Here is a 22,757-nt window from a genome sequence, read left to right as displayed (position 1 = left end):
TGATCCCCAGGGAGAGATTTCCAGTGAGGACCGGGTGGGCAGGGCCAGGGGTGGAGAGGGGACGATGGGGCCAGTGGGCTTGGTCCCTAGCGTGAGCTAGTCACCCACTTTCTCTCTGAGGCTCTAGGCTCATCTAGAAAATGGGAGGATGGGAGCTTGGCCAGGCTGGGGCTGGGGTCTAGGGTGTCTGGGACTCAGAGAAGACTCACTCCTTCCTTCAAGTGGCCGCAATTCGTGGTCAGGGCTACGCAGAGGGTTGGCCCCAGGCTGGGGTGGGGGCAGCGAGGGCCTGGGGAGCACCTGGCACAGGCAGAACTGGTGCAGGGTTGCCTGCCCTGGCCTCTATGCAGGCGGGTCTTTCGGAGGGGAAGTGGGCCTAGGCTGAGTCACTCAACACCCACCCTGTGTGAGTCAGAGAAGCCACCAGCCCAGCCCTGTCCTGGTGCAGCCTGGATACCTTCAGGCTCCACCATGAGGCTTGGTCAGATGGGACAGAGGACGGGACAGAGGATGGATGGTTTCCAGTGGGTGGGCCCCCCTGGTCCTCAGGACCCTTCCCCTTTCAAGGCGCCTCCTGCAGCGCCCTGGGCCCCAGGGAATGCTTGGCTTCAGAGTGAGCCTCCTGTCTGATCAAAGCCAGCCCCTGGTGGGGGTGGGGGTGGGGCAGGGGGGAGTTGGAGCCGTGCTTGACCTGGGGACCACCCAGCATTGAGGTGTTTCCCTCCAAGTCAGAGGTACACCCCTCCTAATCACTCCCTGCTGGAGTGGGCACCGTGAACGCTGGCCGGGGGGGGTGTCCTGGTCTCCCTTCTCGCTGTCTGACCTGTTTGGTTTCCCCTGGCTTCACAGAGGACCTCACAGTGAGGGGCTTAGGAGGTGATTTCCATGGACAGCCCTCTGGGCTCCGCTTCTCGCTTGTCCTGTTGCCTCTGGTGAGTCACTTGGCCTCCCCAGCCTCCCTCTTTGTACCTAGTCTGGCTGAGAAGCCTTCTCGGGATGACAGATGCCACCTTCCTTGGGGGCGGTTCCCTACCCCACCCCTCCCCACCCCACGCCAGTCTGGGTTGACAGCCACAGTTGAAGGTCACCCCAGCTCCCTGCACCTCTCCAGGCAGGGGCCCCCAGCACATCCTGCTCTCAGAACTGGCTTGTCACCGAGCTGTCTGCTCACCGCCGTCTCCCCAGCACCAGCACATAACCTGGCGTGGATGGAGTAGGAAGGAGATAACACCAGCCAAAAGCAGGGGTCGGACCTGGGTTCGAACCCCAGCCCTGGCATGTCTGAGCTGTGTGACCCTGGGCAGGGATTTTCCCCTCCTGTGTCTCTTGTGTGTTAAGGGTGGGGGGGTGGGGCGGGGGCAGAGCCTCACGAGCCTGTCTGGCTCTGGGAGGCTGCAGGGGCTAATATGGGGCGAGTGCTTAGCTGCCGTCTATGGGGTCGCACAGAGTCGGACATGACTGAAGCGACTTAGCAGCAGCAGCAGCAGCAGCTTAGCGATAGTGCCTGAGACTGGATGAAAAATGAACCAGTCGATCTAAGAGAGAAATGAAAAATTTTATTTGCACTGAGTTTGAAGACTGTAACTTGGGAAGAGAATCTCAGAAAGCTGAGAACTGTTCTGCCCGTTAGAAGTCAGGGAACAGTTATGTAAGTATTTTTGAGACGGAGGGCTGTACACCAAATGACATATTATGGACAGTTTACATAATCTGGGTCTAAGAGTCGCCGTGGTGGATCATGTGACCCCTTACAAGTTTCAGGAAGGAGCGTTATCTTTTGAGGAGTTGTCTTGATGCTGGGAGAAATGCTGCTCTATGCGGCTGAGCAGATATTCCTGCCGATGGGGTGTTCTGGTTGATGCGTACATGCAGATGCACAATGCACAGTGCGGGGAGAGGGGAGGTCAAAAAGGCAGAGAAGAGTTTACCGTGTTTAGCCGCTTCCTGTCTTGCCATAGGCGTGAATTTTATTTCACAAACCTACTAGGTCCTTGAGCCATGTGAGCAGACTAGCTCACTCCAGATGCTCCCAGTTTCTCTCCCAAGGCTTCTCGAGCTGTGCTCCCGCCCCGCAGGCGTCCCCTGCTCACCCAGGGCCCCAGGGCATGCCCTCGGCCCACCCCCTTGCCCTGCCTCGGAGGAAGCTGGCTCTGTGCTGGGCATCCTGCCATTGTGGATTCAGAACAAAGCTGCTGCCTTGTCTCAGCCCCAGCTGCCAGGCGGCCCCCGCCCATCCTCCCCAGGGGGGCCTCGGATCGTCGTTCCAGGGGGCCAGGGCAAACGAGGACTCTTGCTCCCTACTCTGCTCCCGAATCAGCTCAGGGATGCCAGGAACCGACCATCATCACAGTGCTCCTGCTCAGTGCCAAATGCTGCCAGGATGACACAGAACATGCGGCACGCCATGGGAGGTTTCCATCGGGCAAGGCCCACGACGGAACAGCGAACACTTCTGATAATGGCCTCCCGGTATCTCAGGTTCCATCTGCGTCCTCCTGACCGCCACGGCCACCATGGGCCTCCTGCCTCCTCTGGACACCACCAGGCAGTTCTTGTTGCCTGGGCTGGGCACCTCTCTTTACACGCTGAAACTTTCTTTGGCGGAAGGACCCTTTTCCGTGCTTCTTACGCTGTAGCCCAACATCCAATCAGCTGAAGCAAGCTTGCCAGTAGATGAACCAGGAACCCTCACACCTCTGCCAACTTTCCCAGGTGATCTAGTTCAACCCTTACACATACAGAAAACGGAAGCCCAAAGAGATGGCCGTAGTCTGTCCAGCTGCTGTAACAAAATGCCATAGACAAGTGGCTTGTGAACAACAGAAATGTATTGCTCCCAGTTTTGGAGGCTGGAAGTCTGAGACCAGGGTGTCAGCATGGTTGGGTGAGGGCCTGCTTCTGGGTCACAGACTTCATTTATAAAGGTAATAATCCCATTCACCAGGGCTCCACTCTCATGACCTCATTGCTTAATTACCCCCCAAAGGCCCCACCTCCCATCGTCAACATGTGAATTTTAGGAAGACACATTCAGGTTATAGCAACCGTCTTGCACAAAGATGGAAGAGCAGGGTGAGGTCTTCGCCTCCTAATTCTTAGGGTTCTGCCACTCCTTGCTCCCCACTCTGCTGTGAACCACAGAGCCAGGGCGTGAGGTTATAGGGGTGTGTGGGGTCTGCCCAATTCACATGGGGTGTCTGCTGGTTGTTCCCCAAGTCCGTCAGCAAAACATTTTTTTCTTCGGGGAAAAGGCATTACCGATATTTTGCCAAAGGAAGTCTAGAAAGATTTGTGGGCTTGGACCCTCTCAGGACCTCTCAACCCCAACGTCTCCCACTTAGGATGTGAAATCCCTCCTGCCATATCCCATCCTGAATATTAAAAGAATAACTTAAAAAGGAGGTTCCAAAATCGTATCTTCTCAATGATGAACAAAATTATATAGAAAGAAGGAAATACACCACAATACCAAAGTGCTGACTTGAAGATCATATTGTAGATGCACTATATTTATTTTCCTTTTTCCACAAATGAGCCTTTATGTTTAAAAACACATTTCTGAGGGTTCCAGTTCTAAGACTGAGTAAATATAGTCTGTCTTTCCCCCGAATGCAACTAACAACCCAGGACGGAATGCAGGAAGCAGCTCTCTGAGGACTCTGAGAAAGAAGTGGTAGCAGGTGGACTAGGAGAGGAAACCAGAGTTTGGGGTATAAAGATCTGATGACGAGTCTCCTGTTTTGCTTTTTGCCCTGGTATCTGCTGGCCTGGTCTCTAAGACAGCATGAATCCTGGGACTGTGCAGTGGACATGGAAAGAAAGGCCTCCAAGAGCAGCCTTGTCTTCCTGGTCTGAGGAGTAGGGAGGGAGGACTCTTCAGGGCAGAAATCCCCTTTTTTGTCCTTTTTTTTGTCCTTGTATAGTCCCGTCCCCGGGGCAAGCCTCATATGAAGTGGAAACCGGGCGGCAGCAGTAGTAGTGGAAGCCAGGAAAACACTTCAAGCTCAGAGGAACTCCTTCTGACCCAGAGAACTGTGGTCTGAAAGGTATGTGTGGTGGGGAGGAGTTCCCTTGCTTTTTCCCCTCTCTTCATCCTGTCACCTGGCCCCAGAGCAGAGACGCGGTCACAGGATGCATGCAGCAGGGCAGGGAGACTAAAAACCCCAGTTTCTAGCTGGAGGACCAGGGAAAGGGCGGCCTTGAAAACTGGAGAGCATGGAAGAAATCACGGAGAGCGGGAAGCTTGAGAAATGGATCCCACAGGCTCACGTGTGTGGATCTGACCCCAAACAGTATTCCAGTGACACTACGGGGCAGACCAGTCAGATTTCAGGCTGGCCCCTGGGCAGCACTAGCTTAGGACAGATTTGACCTAACGTTGCAGAAGTTCAGAAAACCGACCATTGAACTCAGGTCAGCCACTGTTAAAAAAAAAAATTCAGCTGAGTAAGTTTTTAAAATCTTGTTGGCTTTATTCAATGATTGATGAATTGAGAAGCATCCATCTAGCAAACAGAAGGGGTCCCAAGGCCCTTTCTGAGGGACTTTTAGGGGCAGGAGGGAGCAGGCACAAGGAAGCTATTCCAGGCAGAAAATGGCTTTGGTTATCGCAAGTCTACTTTTCTTAGGGGATGGCCAGAGTCTATCAGGCCGATGACCTAAGTCGTGCTGATCAGGTGATTCCTGATTGACTGGTTTAATATTCCATTTCTGGAAGAGCTGAAACTGTAGCTAAGTCTCGGTTTGGTGACGTGGGTTTTAGCATTAAGTGACCCCACTTGGGGCCTGTTCTCTTGTTTTTAATGGCCCACACGAGGCAGACTGGAACTGATCCTAAATGGATCAACTGCCTCCTAAAACAATCAACATTTTCCATAGGATTTAACAAAGACCTAGAGTCTCATAATGTGTAATATTCAAAATGCCCAGGACACAAACCAAAGTTACTCTACATACGAAGAACCAAGAGAGTCTAAACACTGAGATGACCCCAATGTTGGACTTACCAGAAAAGGGCCTTAGAAATAAAAAGACAGAAAGTCTCAGCAGAGAAATAGGAGATATAGAAAATCACCAATTAAAAAATTTTCAACTAAGACAATATATCAATCAAAATTTGAAAATATACTAGATGGTCCTAGTAGCAGAACAACAGAGGAAAATCTGTGAACTTGAAGACAGGTCAGTAGAAAATGAGCTACAATAAACAGGATATCCACCTCTGCCAAACGACCTGTTGCCTGGAAAATGTGAACGTTACATGATAGAGGAGATTCTGCAGATGTAATTAAGGTTATAGACTTTAAAATCAGGACTGTCTGGATTATTGAGTGGGCCTAGCCTAATCACATGAATCCTTAAAAGCAGAGATTTTTGTCTGACTGGATTTGGAGATGGGCAGGAGGACAAGTCATAGGTGTTCAAAGCCTGAGGGGGATTCAACAATCCTCCTACTGTTGGAGGGGGCCGTGAGGAAAGGGCTGAAAGGAATGCGGGCAGCTTCCAGCAGAGCAGCTCCCAGCTGATAGTAAGGAAATGGGGTCGTTTTCAACCACAAGGAACTGAATTCAGTCAACAGTCTCAATAAGCTGGGAAGCAGAATCTTTCCCCAGAGCCTCCAGTTAAAAAAACAAAACACGTGGTTTCAGCCTGACAAAACACCTTGATTTTGGCCTTGTGAGACCCGAAGCAGAAGACTCCAGCTTCCCCAGTGGCTCAGGGTAAAGAATCTACCTGTAGGGCAGGAGGCGCAGATTCAGTCCCTGGGTTGGGAAGATCTCCTAGAGGAAGAAACGGCAACCCACTCTAGTATTGAGAGGGTAACAGGAAGGAAGGCCAGGGGTCTCCAAACGGAGGAAATAGGCTGCAAGTGCCAGACATTTCTCTCTCAAGCGGCAGGAGGAAACAAACTAGTGTTACATTTTTCCCCCTACTCTATACAAATTTAAAAAGAGGTTTCTCTTAAAATTCTGTGTTGCCATAATGACACCTGGCTCCACCTGGACTTAACTTTTCTCAAACCTCGAGCTAACCAATGCATTTTTCTTACGGAAATGTTTGTCTTAAGCTGTGTTAATGTGCTATGCATTTACCCCAGACTCTGTCTTCAAGTCGTTCCGCCTAAAGGCTCAGAACGGACTTGACAAACCAGTATGTTATACTCATACATTGTTCTCCTAATCTGCTAATAAAACTGTATGTTTGTATGGGAATCTGCCTTTCTTCAAGAATCATGTCAATCGTTTTATGGCCGGGATGACTCACCTGGTGCCAAGATCATCTCAAAATGCATCTTGTGGGTGAGGGGCCTGGTGCCATTCTCTGAGCTTGGAGACACTTCCTGTTTTTAATCAGCAGACGGCTAGTAGCTATATAACATCCAGCTAAAGACTAGCAGGGGGGTATTCTTTCTGCCCCCTTCTGATGTCTATGTCAGAAGCTTTCTCTATTTCTTTTATACTTTAATAAAACTTTGTAACACAAAAGCTCTGAGCAATCAAGCCTCCTCTCTGGCCCTGGATTGAATTCTTCTCCTCCGGAGGCCAAGCATCCTGGCGTCTTTTGTGTTTCAGTAACAACCTTTCCGTATTCTTGCCTCGGAAGTCCCATGGACAGAGGAGCATGGAGGGCTGCAGACCATTGGGGTGGCACGGCTGAGCACACGCGCACGCAGGAGACTCAGTGAAGCCCAACCAGGCTTGTGACCTACACCAATTGTGAAGTAATAAATAGGTATCGTTTTTAGCCACGAAATTTGTGGTAATTTGTTATGGTGGCAAGAGAAAACTAATACACTATCCAATGTGAATACCAGTGAGAAGCAGTAAGACACTAATTTAGGTAGATTACAAAAAGTGAAGTATGTATGTTAAAATCTCTAGTGCAACCTCTGGAAAAAACTATACAAAATTAAAGTGGAATAATTTAAAAATACTAGTAATCCAAAAGAAAGCATGAAAAGGGAAATAGAGGAATAAAAAAACAGAAAGGATAAACAGAAAACAATAAAATGGTAGACCTAAATCCAAATATCAATAATTTGAGCCTAAACACACCAATTAAGAGACAAATTGAAGATAAAAATTTAAAAAAAGACCCAGCCAAATGCTGTCTACAGGAAATACACTTCAGGGGGATGGGCAGAGGTTAAAAAAAAAAAAAAAAAGGAAATACACTTCAGGTTAAAAGTAAAAGGACATGAGAAGATATAATGCAAATACCACTTAAAGCTGGAGTGCTTATGTTAGGGAAGCACACTGATTGAAACCGCCCACCCTGGCCAGGCACCATAGTAACCATTCGCATGAGATGTTTTATGACAGGAGATCCTGTTAAGGAATACAGAACCAATAAGCCACCACCAACCAGAAGAGTTCGGGAAAGGTCAAAAGGAGACACCGCATGTCCGTCCACTTCCCAGAATCCCTCTTGCTAGCATCCATCTTGGCTGAGCCATGCGGCCGCCACCAGGAAAGACTCTGAATTAGAATGATTGGCCAAAGACAACCTGGAAACGAATCCCATCACCATAAAACCCGAGACTGTGAGCCATGCGGCAGAGCTGTTCTCCTGGGCTCCTTACCCTGCTGCTCTCCACTCGGGTGCCCTTGCCCAATAAAATCCCTTGCTTTGTCAGCCCACGTGTCTCCTCAGACAACTCATTTCCAAGTGTTAGACAAGAGCCCACTGTGGGACCCTGGAAGGGGCTCCCCTTCCTGCAACAGTTATATTAATGTCAGACAATAGACTTGAGAAAATTAAGAAGGAAAAGAGACACTGCATGTTGATACAAGGGTCAGTTCACCATGAAGATGTAACAAACCTAAGTGTGTGTGCACCTGACAACAAAACTTCAAATACATGAAACAGAAACTAATAGAATTGAAAGGAGATGTGCACAAACCCACGATCTTAGTTGGATATGTCAACATTCCTCTCTCAGTAATCAATACAACGAGTAAACAGAAAACCACCATCCACCAGTGGGTCCTCAATCCCAAACAACCATCTCCCCCGCTCCAAGGGCATAGGAGACATTCACCAAGACAGACCACATCCCACACTGTTGAGTAAATTTAACAAATTTAGAAGGAAGGAAAGCATACAACATTATGTTCGCTGACCTAGATGGGATTTAAAATTAGAAACCAACAACAAAGAGATGGTGGTAAAATTTCCAAATACGTACAAGTTAAACTACACACGTCTAAATAATACCCAGGTTAAGGAGGACACTGCAAGGAAAACTAAGTAATGTTTTGAAATGAGCAAAAATGAAAATGCAGCATATAAAACTGTGGGATGCAGCTCTCGAATCCATAATATAATTTTCCACCTTAGGAAATTAGGAAAAAGAGAAAAATAAACTCAAAGTAAGAAGAACTATGAAAATAACAAATAACAGAAATCAGTGAAATAGAAAAGGGAAAAACAATAGAGAAAATTAGACACAAGGTAGGTTATTCTTTAAAAAGATTCTTTAAATTGATAAACATCGAGCTAGACTAACAAAGAAATAGAGAAGACAAATTATCAGTTTGGAGAATGAAAATGTGATGTCACCCTGCAGACACTAAGGATATTAAGGGAATACTGTAAACAACTCCACGCGCATAAACTGGATCCATTAGATGAAATGGATCTATTCCTTGAAAATCACAAACTACCAAAACTCACCAAAGATGAAACAGACAATTTGATTAATCCTTTAACTATAATGGAATTGAATTCATTGTTAATCCTTTTGAAAAAAAAAAAAAAAATCTATAGGCCCAAACAGTTTCACTGCAGAAGCCTACCACACATTTAAAGAAGGAGAAACACCAATCCATATATCTCTTCCAGAAAACAGAAGAGAATACTTTGCAACTGTTCTTTGATCTAATAAAGGGCAACTACAAAAATGCCTATAGCTAAACTAACATCATAGTTAATGGCAAAAGAATGAACACTTCTCTAAGAGTAGGAATACCGTAGGACTTACTCTAAAAGTTACAATCATCAAGATGATGTGGTATTGGTAACGAGAGAGAGACACATATATCAGACTGAATGAAGAGCATAAAAACAGACCCGTGCGAAGGGGTAGAGGCAGCTCAGCGGAGAAAGGACAGCCTTCAACAAACAGAGCTGAAACCATCAAACGTCCGTATGAGAAAATACGACCTCAAACTAAACCTCACACTTTATACACAAGGATCATGGAAATAAGGAGAAAATTCAAACTCTCCAACACTAGAGAGAATCTTTGTCATCGGAGGTTAGGCAGAGTTCTTAGATGTCGCACCAAAACAACAATCCATAAAAGGAAAACCTGGAAAGTAGCACTTCATCCAAATATAACACTTCTGCTCTGCAGGAGACACTTTAAAGAGCATGAAAAGACAGGCTAGATTGGGGGGTAAATACTTACAGATCCATATCTGATAAGGGGCTTATATCCAGAAGACTCTTGAGAGCCCCTTGGACTGCAAGATCAAACCAGTCAATCCTAAAGGAAATCAACCCTGAATATTCACTGAAAGGGCTGATGCTGAAGCTGAAGCTTCAATGCTTTGGTCACCTGATGTGAACAGACGACTCTCTTGGAAAAGACCCCGATGCTGGGAAAGACTGAGGGCAGGAGGAGAAGAGGGTGACAGAGGATGAGATGGCTGGATGGCATCACCAACTCAATGGATATGAATTTGAGCAAACTTCAGGAGGAAGCCTGGCGTGCTGCAGTCCATGGGGTCGCAAAGAGTCAGCCTCAACTTAGTGACTGAACAATAACAATCAAGAATATGCAAAGAATTTCTCAACATTCAATGGTGAGAAAGCAACTCAATTTAAAAATGGGTAAAATCATTGAATAGACACTTCACCAAAGAGGGAACATGGAAGGCAATTAAACACACAAAAACAGGCTTAACATCATTAAGCATATGGGAAGTACAAATCAAAATCACAAAGAGCTAACACCACACACCTATCAGAATGGCTAAAATAAAAAATATTGGCAGTTCCAAATACTGGAGAGAAACTGCATCTCTTGTAGTGGAAGGCAAAAAAGTAGAGACATTCTGGAAATTTGGTGTTTTTTTTTTTAAAGTTAAACCTTTACTATATGACTGAGCAATCTTACTCCTAGGTACATACCTTAGATAATTCTCTGTTCATATAGAAACCTAAACACAAATATTTGTAGCAGTTTTATTCAAAACTGCCAAAAACTGGAAACAACCCAAATATCCTTCAGTGAGTGAAAGTAAAACAAAGTGTGGCACATCCACACAACGGACTAGCACATGGCCGTGAAAATCATCACGTGTGAACCTCAGACACACTGAGGGAAGCCAGTCTCCAGAGGCTACACCCGCTAAGATCTATGCATGCAACCTTCTGGAAAAGGCGAATCTATACGGATGGAGAACAGAGACGAGTCTGCCAGAGGCTGGGGTGGGGCAAAGGGGCAGTATAAGGGAATTTTGAGGGGACGGAACTGCGCTGTGTCCTGATCGTGGAGGTAGTTACACAAATGTGTTAAAACACATAGAACCTTACATGGGAGACAGTTACTTTTATGGTATGTTAATTTAAACATTTTAGAACCTGAAACAAAATATATCCAAATAAACTTCTCTTAAAAAAAAAAAAAATGCTTTCAAAGAAATTTTCCACCTGGGTTTCTTTCAGATGGGTTTCTTCTGCTTTTTGGGGGCCTTGCCACACCAGCCCTGGTGTTTGTAGGTCTGTTTATTCATCGAGAAAATGAGACCAGTCTCCCTGACCCTAAATTGACACCCGTGGGCAGGCTCTTTGTGAAAGCAGGGGAGGGGTGGGTGTGGAGAGAAGGTGTGTTTGGCCTCCACTGGGCTCTGGACCCACATGGAGTAGTTGTCCTTTGGTCTGAAAACCTCTGGGTTGGAACAGCTGGTCTGGACCCAGACCCTTGCACACCTTGGAACAATCCTGGATTTCAGGGCCTTTGGGTGGGGCTCACTCATCCACTGCTTTGGCACACGCCCCAGGGGACCCCAGCGGCCAGTAGGCCAGGGCTGGCCCTCGTGGTCGGTGATCTAAACACGGCCCTCTGGGGGAGCTGGCTGTGTGCTCCTTGCTGTAGGACTCCCAGGTGACACAGGGGGTAAACACAGTGGGAAACCCGAAAAGGCTCTGAGATCTAGGCTTCCTGCAAGGCAGGAGTGCGCCAAGACTGAAACCTTTTTTCCCCCCATGCAGGACAACTTTTGGAAAGAGCACTTTCTGAGCAATAAGGGGCTGTGCGCAGACAGAGGGAGCCGCTGTTGTGAGGGTGACTCTCAGACCCGGGCCAGCGGGGCCAGGGCATCATTCGTGCGGAGAGTGGCTGGTCACCCCAAGCACCTACCACGTGCTGAGGCACTGCGTTAGAAGCGTTGATCCTCACGACAACCCTAGGAAGCAAGGGCTGTCATCACCGGGATGAGGAAACTCAGGCTCCAAGAGGCCACAGGTCACACGAGCAGGAGGTGACGAGGCTGTGTTTCGGTTCACAGCTCCAGCCTTCTGGGCTGAGGACTGTGCAAAGAACCTCTGAGGCCCGATGTCAGGCCTGCTCTCCACACGTGCCCCGAGATAGAGACCAATGCCACCTTTCATCAAAAGCTGGAGAAGCACTTGCCATGTAGAGCAGTGCTCAAAAAAAAAAAAAGTTTTAAAAAAATTTTATACAACAGAATGCTTACTTTGAAAACTATCTTATGGGTAAGTCCAATCAATGCAGAAAACCAGAGTTGGGCAACGGTGGCTGAAGGTGAAAGCAGGCTTGCCTTGGGGCTCTCAGCGTTTCTGAAACACTGCTTGAAGGCTACTCATCCAGTAGGTTGGCACTTAAACTGTGAGAAGCACAGGAGGTGCCATGATGCTTAAGGCTGGCTTTGGGTTTGAAAGAATGAGGTGGGATTGTGAAAGACTCATTCCTAGGTTAGTCAGTCATGGGGAAGACTGCAGGATTCCAGGCTTGCCACGTGCGTTGGGCGCTGGTCCACCGGACCTGGGCACCGCCTGGTTCACCCTCCCCTCTGGTCAGCAGCCATGACCTGTCACTCACTGGGGAGAAAACTTATCTTCACCATCTTACATGTAGAAAGCTGACTCTTTAAAGATGTGAATGATAAGATTAAGAGCTTACAGCACCCTTCCTTTTTCCTTGCCCTTGAAAAGGCGTCACCTGGTTTTCCTGTATTGACAAAAGGAGGGTATCTGAGCACAGATCTTGGTGGAATGTCAGTGACCCTGGGGCACGTGCTGGCGGAATGACTCAGAGTGGAATCATCAGACGGACCTCCTCCTCGTAGATGTCAGGGATCATGCCCACGGGGGAGCTGACCATGCGCACGGTGTTCCTGCCAAATAGCTGGAACTCATAGTGGATGAGCTGCTCCCAGAAGCCGTTGTTGGGCCGGATGATGGGCCGGCAGGACTTGGTCCATGTGTGGGCGTCCAGCAGGGACATGGTGTGGTACTTCATGAGATAGGCGAGGCAGAGGGCAGCCGAGCGGCTCACGCCGGCGGCACAGTGCAGCAGGGTGCGGCCCTGCTTCATCTCCACGCTGTGGATGTGGTCTGCAACGGGGTCGAAGAAGTCACAGAGCCGCGAGCTGGGCGTGTCGGCCACAGGCACCTGCATGTAGTGGATGTCCTCGTACACGGTGTTCACCACCTCCACGGAGACGTTGATGACCGTGCTGATGTGGCTGCTGGAGAGCATGAGCCTGTTGTTGGCGGCCGCCCCGCTGCTGAGATACAGGCTGCTGGTGATCTGCGAGAGGCCACTGACCCCAGGCTGCCGGAACTGAACGGGGAAGGCACACGGGGATGCTGTCATCGGGCCGGTGGGTCAGCGGCCCGCAAGACATAAAGGCGGCCTCTTCCTGCTAGGCTGTGTCCATGGAAAACTGCAAGGAGGGAGAGGAGACAAATGAGGAGCCACAGTTCAGGGCCCCCTGCTTCACATAACTCAGCGGGGCCCCTCAGCTTGGCTGTCAAGGTCACTTGTGGCCTGGCCCCTGCCCATCTCTCCACCCCGCTTTTAACCTTTCTCATGTCCTGAAGGGCCTGGGCTGGGCTGAGTCATGTTCTGTTCCGCATGGACACTGGTCCTCTCTGGCCCAGGGCCCTTCCTGCTCTCAGTCCAGAACCCCCTTTCCTTACAAGCCTGTCAAGTCCTAGTCTGTCCCATTCAGCAGAGAACTGTTGAGCACTGGGATCTTGGCCAAGGGCCGCTTTCGGAGGGAAACTTTCTGGGACTATACCCCTCCCCTACACGTGATCAAGTAGCAGCTCTAGGCAGGCCCCAGGTGCCCTCCTTCCTAACATTTCCTGAAGATGTGCTTGTGCCATGCCCTGGCTGTGAGTTCTCTTGGTTTATCACTGTTTCTGCCTTCGTTCCTACTATATTGCCAGTGCCACGCTGCATGTTCCCACAAGCAGGTGCTTGAAAATATTTGCTGAATGAAGAAATGACTCCAACAACCAGGAGTCTGTCTCCCGAGAGGTTTTCAGGAAAAGATGGGATCTCTGGCCATGTTTCTCTAGAATTCGGGGGAGGAGCTGGCTGGAGGTGACGGTGGTTCTTAGGCTGCTGGAGAGGAAGGTCAAAGGCTGCCTAGACAAATCCTACCTGCCAGTACCCTCAGAGTCCAGTGCAGTAGGCTCACCCCAGGTAAGTAGGGCAGATGGGACTGGTTTGTTCTAAAAGTCTTACGTGAAGTGAAAGTGAAAGTCACTCAGTCTTTGAGACCCCCATGGACTGTAGCCCACCAGGCACCCCTGTCTATGAGCCCAGGCAAGATTACTGGAGTGGGTAGCCATTCCCTTCTCTAGGGGATCTTCCCTACCCAGGGATCGAACTGGATCTCCTGCACTGAAAGCAGATTCTTTACTGTCTGAGCTACCAGGAGCAGGGAAAAAGCCCCACCCTCAACCAGCTGGAAGCCCAAATGCTAAGGGCTGTTCTGGATCCTCATCACCTGAAAACTCAGAAGCGGACAGAGGGCCCCCAAAACTAGTGCCTACTGGGCAACAGGAATTAGGGGAGACTGCCGTTCATTACAGGGACAAAAAGTGTGGTGAGAAGACACTGCTCTGGGAGGTGAGGGCAGTGATGAGAGGAAAGTCATTTTCATGCTAATCAAGAAATACTTATCAGGCACTGTGGTAGGTACTGGGGATACTGAAACGTACAAGACAGCCATGGCCCCCTCCCTCACAGAACTCAAAGTCTCACAGGAAAGACAGACATTAAATAGGCAATTAGGGGTGCAACAGAGTTGAGAAATAGGGATAATAGTGCCTATCCTAAAAAATCTTTTACCTTCCAACTCTTAGATTAAAGAAAGAAAATTGAAGATCATTTTTCACCTGTACAAGGAATACCTAAAACTGGTCTAGGAAAAACCTTGGTGTGTGTTATGGACAATTAACTGCTAAAATTATTGTTAAGTTATCTGGATTTAGCAGAGAATTTGCATCTTGAGTGATCTGAGCTGAACCTGAGGACTATTAAAAAGTTATGTTTGGAAGTTTCACTTCAATGAAGTAAATGTTTGTTGTGGAAGAAACAAATACTGACTTTTACTAAACAAAGATGGTGCGGTATGCTTGGGTTTTTTGTTTTTTTTTTTCACAAGGCTCCTGAGAACCCAACTGCAGCATTTCAATTCAATTGAATAAGAAACATGTTTAGTATCAAAAGAGCCCGAGACACTGGTGTGAAAGTACAATCTCAGAGGCTGGTCAATTACTGTGGCATACTTACTGGTCACTTTGTACAATGTAGATCTGAAGTACAGTGGTGAAAACATTAAATGTGACATTTCAAAAACAAAAAAAAAAAGAATCATGTGAGGATTAAATGAGGTAATCCATGTAAAGTGTTTAACACAGGGCCTGGCACATAATTAACTACTGTTGCTGTTGTTAGGGAAGTTAAAATCTAGGGCATTATGAGAACGAAGAGTAAACAGAATTACTTCAGGCTGGGGCGACAGAGTTGCAAAGATCGCCTTAAGAAATGACCCAAAGATCCGAAGAACTTTTAATTTGAGGGGGAGAGAGCGGGAGAAAGAGCGACTCGGCGGCCTCTCAATGTCATCATTTTACAGCCTACAAAGCCTCTGGTTTGATCTCCAAAACAGCATAGCAAGCCAGTGTCTGGAGTTAATGTCTCCATTTTACACATGGGGAAAGTGAGGCAGAGTGGGGGAAAAGGACCTGTCTAGGGTCACAAAGATCCTAGGTTCAGCAATACATGAACTGTGAACTTCCAGATGTTGAAGCTGGTTTTAGAAAAGGCAGAGGAACCAGAGATCAAATCGCCAACATCCACTGGATCATTGAAAAAGCAAGAGAGTTCCAGAAGAACATCTATTTCTGCTTTATTGACTATGCCAAAGCCTTTGACTGTGTGGATCACAATAAACTGTGGAAAATTCTGAAAGAGATGCGAATACCAGACCACCTGACCTGCCTCTTGAGAAACCTGTTTGCAGGTCAGGAAGCAACAGTTAGAACTGGACATGGAACAACAGACTGGTTCCAAATAGGAAAAGGAGTACGTCAAGTCTGCATATTGTCACCCTGCTTATTTAACTTATATGTAGAGTACATCATGAGAAACGCTGGGCTGGAGGAAGTACAACCTGGAATCAAGATTGCCGGGAGAAATATCAATAACCTCAGATATGCAGATGACACCACCCTTATGGCAGAAAATGAAGAAGAACTAAAGAGCCTCTTGATGAAAGTGCGAGAGGAGAGTGAAAAAGTTGGCTTAAAGCTCAACATTCAGAAAACTAAGATCATGGCATCTGGTCCCATCACTTCATGGGAAATAGATGGGGAAACAGTGGAAACAGTGTCAGACTTTATTTTTTTGGGCTCCAAAATCACTGCAGATGGTGATTGCAGCCATGAAATTAAAAGACGCTTACTCCTTGGAAGGAAAGTTATGACCAACCTAGACAGCATATTTAAAAGCAGAGACATTACTTTGCCAACAAAGGTCCATCTAGTCAAGGCTATGGTTTTTCCAGTAGTCACGTACGGATGTGAGAGTTGGACTGTGAAGAAAGCTGAGAGCCACAGAATTGATGCTTTTGAACTGTGGTGTTGGAGAAGACTCTTGAGAGTCCCCTGGGCTGCAAGGAGATCCAACCAGTCCATCCTAAAGGAGATCAGTCCTGGGTGTTCATTGGAAGGACTGATGTTGAAGCTCAAACTCCAATACTTTGGCCACCTCATGCGAAGAGCTGACTGATTGGAAAAGACCCTAATGCTGGGAAGGATTGGGGGCAGGAGGAGAAGGGGACGACAGAGGATGAGATGGCTGGATGGCATCACCGACTCGATGGACATGAGTTTGGGTAGACTCTGGGAGTTGGTGATGGACAGGGAGGCCTGGCGTGCTGCGATTCATGGGGTTGCAAAGAGTCAGACACGACTGAGCGACCGAACTGAACTGAGGGTCACAAAGCAAGGCTCAAAACAGCCGATCTTTCTAGAGGGAAAAGTGGGCAAACACCATGCGGCTTTCGTTAATAGTGGGTTATAAAACGTGAAACATAGTCCAGGGGTTGACGGGAGAAAGGCGCCACTTCCAGGGGTGAGTCAGGTAGATTTCCCGGGGAGTTGGGGTTGGAATGGGCTTATTCGCCCTCTGTGTCAAGACCTCGGGGTCTTACCTCTCTCTCGCGGGCGGGAGGGCAAGTGCATTCAGGAAGCAACCTTGGGCGAGCGTCTCCGGGTGAGAGAAGATCGGTTACGACCCAGGAGCCACCGTCCCCGCCGGCCCGGGGCTCCGGTTTCCATAGCAATGGTCCCTTGTCGCGGAAAGGGATGGGCCGTGCCGGGTCTCCGGAGAAACCCCGGCCTCGTTTTCCCCGTCCTGGAGCTGCCGGGCCCGGACTCACCGGCCACCGCCCTGCGATCACACGGGAACCCCAGCAGTCCTAGTCGAGAAGTAGGGTCCGGGCTCCGCCCGCCGCAGCCCACTAGTTCTCGCCCAGCCCATCTCCATGGCAACGCGCCGGGCGGCGCCACGGCAGTCGCCAAGGGACAATCCGGCCTCATCCGCAGGCTTCCGGGCTTCGCCCACACGGCCCGCCCCACCCCACCCCACCCCACCCCACGCCCTGGTCCCGCCTTCGTTGCGCGTCTCCCGGGCAACGGGCCTTGCTCGCGCACCGCGTCTGCGCAGGCGCTCACTCCGCGTCTGCGCGCGCTCATAAGAGCATGGACCTCGACCAGGCTCCGGTTCCCGAGGTGCTCGCCAAAGCGGAAGACGAAAACTTAGCGGTTGGCCAGCAGCCCCGACCCTCGGTCACATGGAACCTAGGCTCGTCCATTGCCGGTGCAGTCGCCCCTCAGGCGACCACCAGTTCTGGCGCCTACCCGGCGTCGGCCTTCTTCCGGCACAGTAGGCTCGGTAACCGCCCGGACATTCGCTTAGGGAGCCAGCCGAAGATTTGCTTCCTGCGGCCGCGGGCCGCGCAGCCGCTGGTTCTCTTCAGGTGCGGCCCGGGTGCCCAGAGCGTTCGTCAGAGCCCGGACCCCCGGGGAAGCCGAACTCCCTCAGACTTCTGCTCCCTCAGGCAGCCGGGGGGATCTTGGTCCTGGCTCTCGAGAACCTTGGGCGCCTCAGAGCCCGGACTTTTCTTAGACCCCAGGAGAGTCTGCATGTCCCAATCCAGGTCTTCACCCTCTCCGGAGCCCGAACGCCCTCAGCCCGGACTCTGAAGGAGGCTGAGATTCCCACCTCAACCCATGTATCCTCCGAACGCCCGGCCTCTAGTCTCCCAGGCTTGACGTCGTCTGTCCAGAAGTTTCCTAGCGCCCCATGGGGCGAGCCGAACTTCCTCAGGCCTGACGCTTCCCTCAGTCTCCTTTCCGCAGCGACCCAGGCAAAGCCCTTAGTTTCCTCAGCCGTGGCCCCGTCCCCACAGACCTCAGCTTCCCTTCGCCTCCTCCATTTCACACTCCCTCAGAGTACGACCCCCCCCCCCGCACCCCTCACCCCTGCCCAGGCTCCCACAGAGGCCTTGCTCTGGCAGCATTATGGTTCAAAATGATCATTATGACTTGAAAGGGAGTTATTTCCAGTCATGGCCTTTTCCCTCTCTTCCCAGGAAGTATTGGTAATTTGGTGCACCACTGAGTGGGTGAACTGTTTGGTGTATCTTTAGGTATTTTACGCTTTTTTTCCCCCGGCAGAATTCGGGGGACTTTTAATTGTGAGCCTCTTGACCTCTAAAGGAGTCTTTTCTATCCCTTCATGTCTTTTCTGTCAGAAAAAAATTGTAAATGGGAGATAAAGGGTGTTTGTTTCTACTTGTTTGTAGATGTAAAAACATTCAGAAAAGCACAGTTCCAAACTGGCCGAAAATGAATTAGGGGAAAAATTTTTTAATCCTTCAAAATGTTTTATCCTTTAAAAAGTGTCCTATTGTCCTGTCAAAATAATATACACTTATTATAGAAAAATCAGACAAGCATAATGAATGGCTAGAGACAATCACTGTTACCATTTTGGTGTATATTGTTTTAGATCTATTCATAAATATGTACTGCAACATGCTTATACTTTTTTTTTTTTTTAGTGGTAGGGAGGGAATATGTCACAAAAAAGTTTGCTATTTTGTAAACTTGTCCCTCCATACACTGTGGATGTCTGTTTTATCCATAGCTGCTTAGTATTTTATTGTATGCCCTAATCACAGTTTATTCAGTTGCTTCCTTATTGTATATTTAGATAATTTCCAAATTTTCAAAAGAAAATATTACGAATAATTATTTTTAAGTAGGCAATATATATATATATATATATGCAAAACCACTTCATGGTGTCACCAAATTATCAAAAGTGAAAACTCAATGCCTGGTATTACCCATTTTTGACCAGTTCCTCATTTTAACCAAATTGTTATCTCTAGTTTGGCCCGGAGCACCTGGCTTCATTCTACCACACCCCATCCCATCCCAACTTCTGCTTCTCACCCTCCAGAGTCTCATCAAGTGTTTGTCCACTTCAGACTTTCTTTACTTTTCTAGACTTTTTCAAACCCTTTTCCCTTAGAATTTCCCAATTAACCAACATAACCTGTGTCCAAGCATTTTATTCTCTTTTTTCCTGATTCCTTTGACCTTCCCCACCCGGATCTCCCTTAGACCTAGGCTCAAGCAGTGCCCTCCCCCCCAACCCCCCTCAAATTTGTCTCTCTGACTGCTTCTTTCCTCTAAGACCTTTGCCTCCCATTTCATCCTGCATTTTCTTCAGATGACTGCTCCTTTGGACACTTGTAAGTCCCTGTTGACACTTCTCTTGTGGATTACTCTGACCTTTGTACATCCTACTCAGGATTTTTTTTTCCTCTCAGCATCCAAGAAACACCCCTTAGGCACACATATTCCACAGAAAGAAACCTAAGCCTACTCCCTTGCTGCTCTGACAGTTATGACAGGGCAGTGCCTCTCCCAAGAAACTTCAGGAAGGCTCAGCCACTACCCCAGGATCCCATCAGATCAGGTTGTGTTCTAGTCCTGACCCCAGCCATCAAGCCTGTACCACCTTCTCCTCCCTCTCCAGCTTAATGAATTCCAGTGAAGCAGCAGTGAAAAATTTTTTACCCAAGAGCCACTTATCTCGGGTGATAATACGTGACAACCTCAGTGCACAGCGAATCTATGAGATGGAGGTAAAGTCATCACAAGCTTTTCCACTAGAGGGCGTTAGTGGCTTGATCTAGGTTCATTTCACTCTCCGGGAAACCTTGGAGGGAGCTCTCAGATCTTGAGGTGTAGGAGGCCATCAAGGTGCTCTAATGCAAGCCTCTTTTACAGACGAGACAGTTGAGGCTCCGGGTTACTGATTTACCCAAACTGTCATAGGTATTCCTTTTTTGAAGGAGCCAAGGAAGATTCCACATCTCTTGGTTCCTGTGGCATTTTTTCCCTCAAAACACAATCCCTTTATATTTAGGGAGCCCCTGAGTGGATTCCCACAATCTCCTATAAAAAGAAGTCGTGGCTTCTAGAGCTTGAAGTGGCATTGACACCATTTGGTCATTTTTTTTTTCCTTCAGGGGTTATCTCCCACTTTATCACGTGAGAACTGAGACTTTTCTACTTTTTGCTTATGGACAAGAAAGGTTTGACCTGCTTACCCAAAAACCCTCAGAAGAAGCGGGAAACCACAGTGTCATCATCCCACAGACCCTGACTGATTAATTCATTAAATGCATCTTCAGGGCTCACTTGGGACAGGCAGTGTTTGGGGCATGAGGAAGAGACTGCTGCTAAATCACTTCAGTCGTGTCCGACTCTATGCGACCCCATAGACAGCAGCCCACCAGGTTCCGCCGTCCCTGGGATTCTCCAGGCAAGAATACTGGAGTGGATTGCCATTTCCTTCTCAGGTGCATGAAAGGGAAAAGTGAAAGTGAAGTCGCTCAGTCGTGTCCGACTCTTAGCGACCCCATGGACTGTAGCCTACCAGGCTCCTCCGTCCGTGGGATTTTCCAGGCAAGAGTACCGGAGTGGGGTGCCATTGCCTTCTCCAAAGGAAGAGACTAGTGAACACAATGGACTCTCAGAACATGCTCGTTTCTTCCACCAGAGCAGGCAGGCCAGAGTTAAGCTACTCTACCCTTCTTGACTTTTTTGAGCCCCTCTCCATGTTCCAGGACTAAATCTGGAAGGACCCGTGAGATTCTGACATTGAAAACAGTGGGAAAGGTTTAAGAGATGGTGGCAGATCTTAAGTGTCACCGAGACCAGAAGAAGAATAGAGGTGTGAGTGTTTCTGCTAAACTTCCAGTGGCACGGTGTAGTGGAATTAGAGCAGTGTTTCTCCCCCACAAAGTTCTCCCATTAGGGGAGGAGACGGCTTTGGCCAGCCATTGATTTCTCAGGGCCTCCAGGAGGGCAGTGAATATCCAGTGTGTTGAGAAACTTCTGAACAATGCTCTGAGAACAGTGGATAATGGCTGATATCCCTGCACATGTGGCCGTGGTTCTCAGCTGGGATGGCTATGCCCTGTGGGGACTTTGGCAATATATTGTAATAGAAGAAATAAGTAGGGAATTCCCTGGTGGTCCAGTGGTTAGGTCTCTGTGCTTTCACTGTTGAGGGTGCAGGTTCAATTCACATCCAGGAGCTAGAATCCCACAAGCTGTGTGGTGTGGCCAAAAAGAATCAAGTCCAGTTCAATGTGACATAGGGGGTGTCACCGACAATATGCAGGGGGCACCAAGTGAGTGATAGGGACTGAGTGATAAAGAGTGAAGGAAGGGAGGTTATAAGATGCACCTTTTCTCTTCTCTCCTGACCACTCTCCAAACAGAGATGTTAGGCTCTGAGGCTGCAGACTGTCAGAAGGTACCACAGGAGTGAGCTAGATCGAGGCCCTCATTTTACAAACGGGGAAATAGAGCTCCCTGTGAGCCAAGTTATTGATGGAATATTGAGTTCATCTGGCTCTTTTTCCACCTCGTAGCAGCAGCACAGATGCCTCTCTTACTGTGAAGTAACTTCACCTCTGCTTTTTGTAAGATAAGAGCTTCAGACAAGACCAAGAAAAAGATGGGCCACTTGTATGATCACCTGAAAAAGAAATTCATGACAGACCAGCTCAGAAAGTTGGGGCGCTGGCAACGGGAATCCACGAACATCCGGCAGTACCTGGATAGCATCCGAGGGAACAAGGTCCCATTAAAAGCTCAGCCTAACAAGAAAGATCAGCCACCCTAGTCAAGGCAGAGTGGTCCAACCTGCGGCCATGGGGATGCTAGGCTGACCGGAGACAAGCTGGAAGTGAGCCAGCCTACATCATTGTAGAACAGCAATAAATGAGACCAGTGGACAGTGGAGCACAAAGCCCCTCGGCAATGCTACTATTTCTTGCCCAGTCCCATCCCCCATTTTCTGGTGAAGGCAATCCTGATAGTTCTGTAGCTGCACAAGTGGAAAGGACTGAATCAAGCCGGCCTCCAAGGTTAAGGCAGAGATTGACCTCTGGTACCCAAGTGTCTGGTGCAATGCCAGGCAGGTGCGCTGGGACAGTGGTACCTTGGATGGGAAGGGCTTGGTAATGCCACTGCCTGGCATTCCAGTGGTGAGTCAAGGTGGGGGCATCAGGCAGACCTGGGTTAAGGGCTGTTTCTGCCAGCCATCAGCTGTGAGTCTTTATAACCTTTCTGAGCCTCTGCTTATGTGAAAAAACGAGATAGCAGTGAGGGAACCTACCTCCAAGAACTGGCATGAGGATATGGAACACTTGGCCCAGGGCCCATCATTTTCATCAGCTCTCACGACAGTGCCTTCAGCTAGCTTCCAGCCTTGCCAGTCCTGCCACCCTGGCCTGCCCGCTGCCCCAACCACACCTGCAAGCTCCTCATCTAGAATGATTCTTCAGGGCTCTGAGGAAGCTCTCTTCACCCTCCAAGGCTTATCTCAGTGCCATTTCCCCACCAACCCCTCACAAGCTTCTCTGATCTGCTTCCTGCCTGCCCCTCCACAACCCAGCCCAAGCCGCATGGGTTCCCCTCTCTCCGAACTTGGCTTACCTGTGGTGGTTTCACTCCACCTTTCGTGGTAGATGTTTGGATATTTGTCCCAGCCTTAGATCAGACTATACAGCCTTTGAAAGTAGGAGCCAGGGATCCCCAAGGTTCAGTTCAGGCCTCTTCCGTGCCACTCCCCCCCACCAGAAAAGGCCTCCCCTTCGTGTGCTGACACGTCT

At 48.7% G+C, this 22,757-nt stretch overlaps 2 protein-coding genes across 3 annotated transcripts; one reads left to right on the top strand and one right to left on the bottom strand.

Annotated features, from left to right (window-relative positions):
* Positions 1-10,543: 10,543 nt before the first annotated feature.
* Positions 10,544-17,046, bottom strand: DUSP18 (dual specificity phosphatase 18). The gene is made up of 2 exons (XM_081542531.1): positions 16,704-17,046; positions 10,544-12,917 (listed from the first exon to the last, which is right to left on the bottom strand). The coding sequence occupies exon 2, from the start codon at positions 12,845-12,847 to the stop codon at positions 12,281-12,283; it is 567 nt and encodes a 188-aa protein (XP_081398657.1). The 5' UTR covers positions 12,848-12,917; positions 16,704-17,046; the 3' UTR covers positions 10,544-12,280.
* Positions 17,047-17,224: 178 nt separating this feature from the next.
* C11H5orf52 (chromosome 11 C5orf52 homolog) lies at positions 17,225-21,892 on the top strand. Of its 2 annotated transcripts, none has more exons than XM_081542529.1 (3): positions 17,225-17,531; positions 19,604-19,712; positions 21,569-21,892. In XM_081542529.1, the coding sequence occupies exons 1-3, from the start codon at positions 17,254-17,256 to the stop codon at positions 21,764-21,766; spliced, it is 585 nt and encodes a 194-aa protein (XP_081398655.1). In that variant the 5' UTR covers positions 17,225-17,253; the 3' UTR covers positions 21,767-21,892. The 2 variants fall into 2 exon arrangements, with proteins under 2 accessions (XP_081398655.1, XP_081398656.1); XM_081542530.1 differs by having other exon boundaries at positions 19,604-19,717; positions 21,574-21,892.
* Positions 21,893-22,757: the final 865 nt, after the last annotated feature.

Source organism: Giraffa tippelskirchi, chromosome 11 (assembly GCF_054371585.1).
Source record: "Giraffa tippelskirchi isolate mGirTip1 chromosome 11, T2T-mGirTip1v1.2.pri, whole genome shotgun sequence".
NCBI lineage: Eukaryota > Metazoa > Chordata > Mammalia > Artiodactyla > Giraffidae > Giraffa > Giraffa tippelskirchi.
The sequence above is the reverse complement of the archived record's forward strand: the minus strand, read 5'-3'. Positions and strand labels throughout refer to the sequence as shown.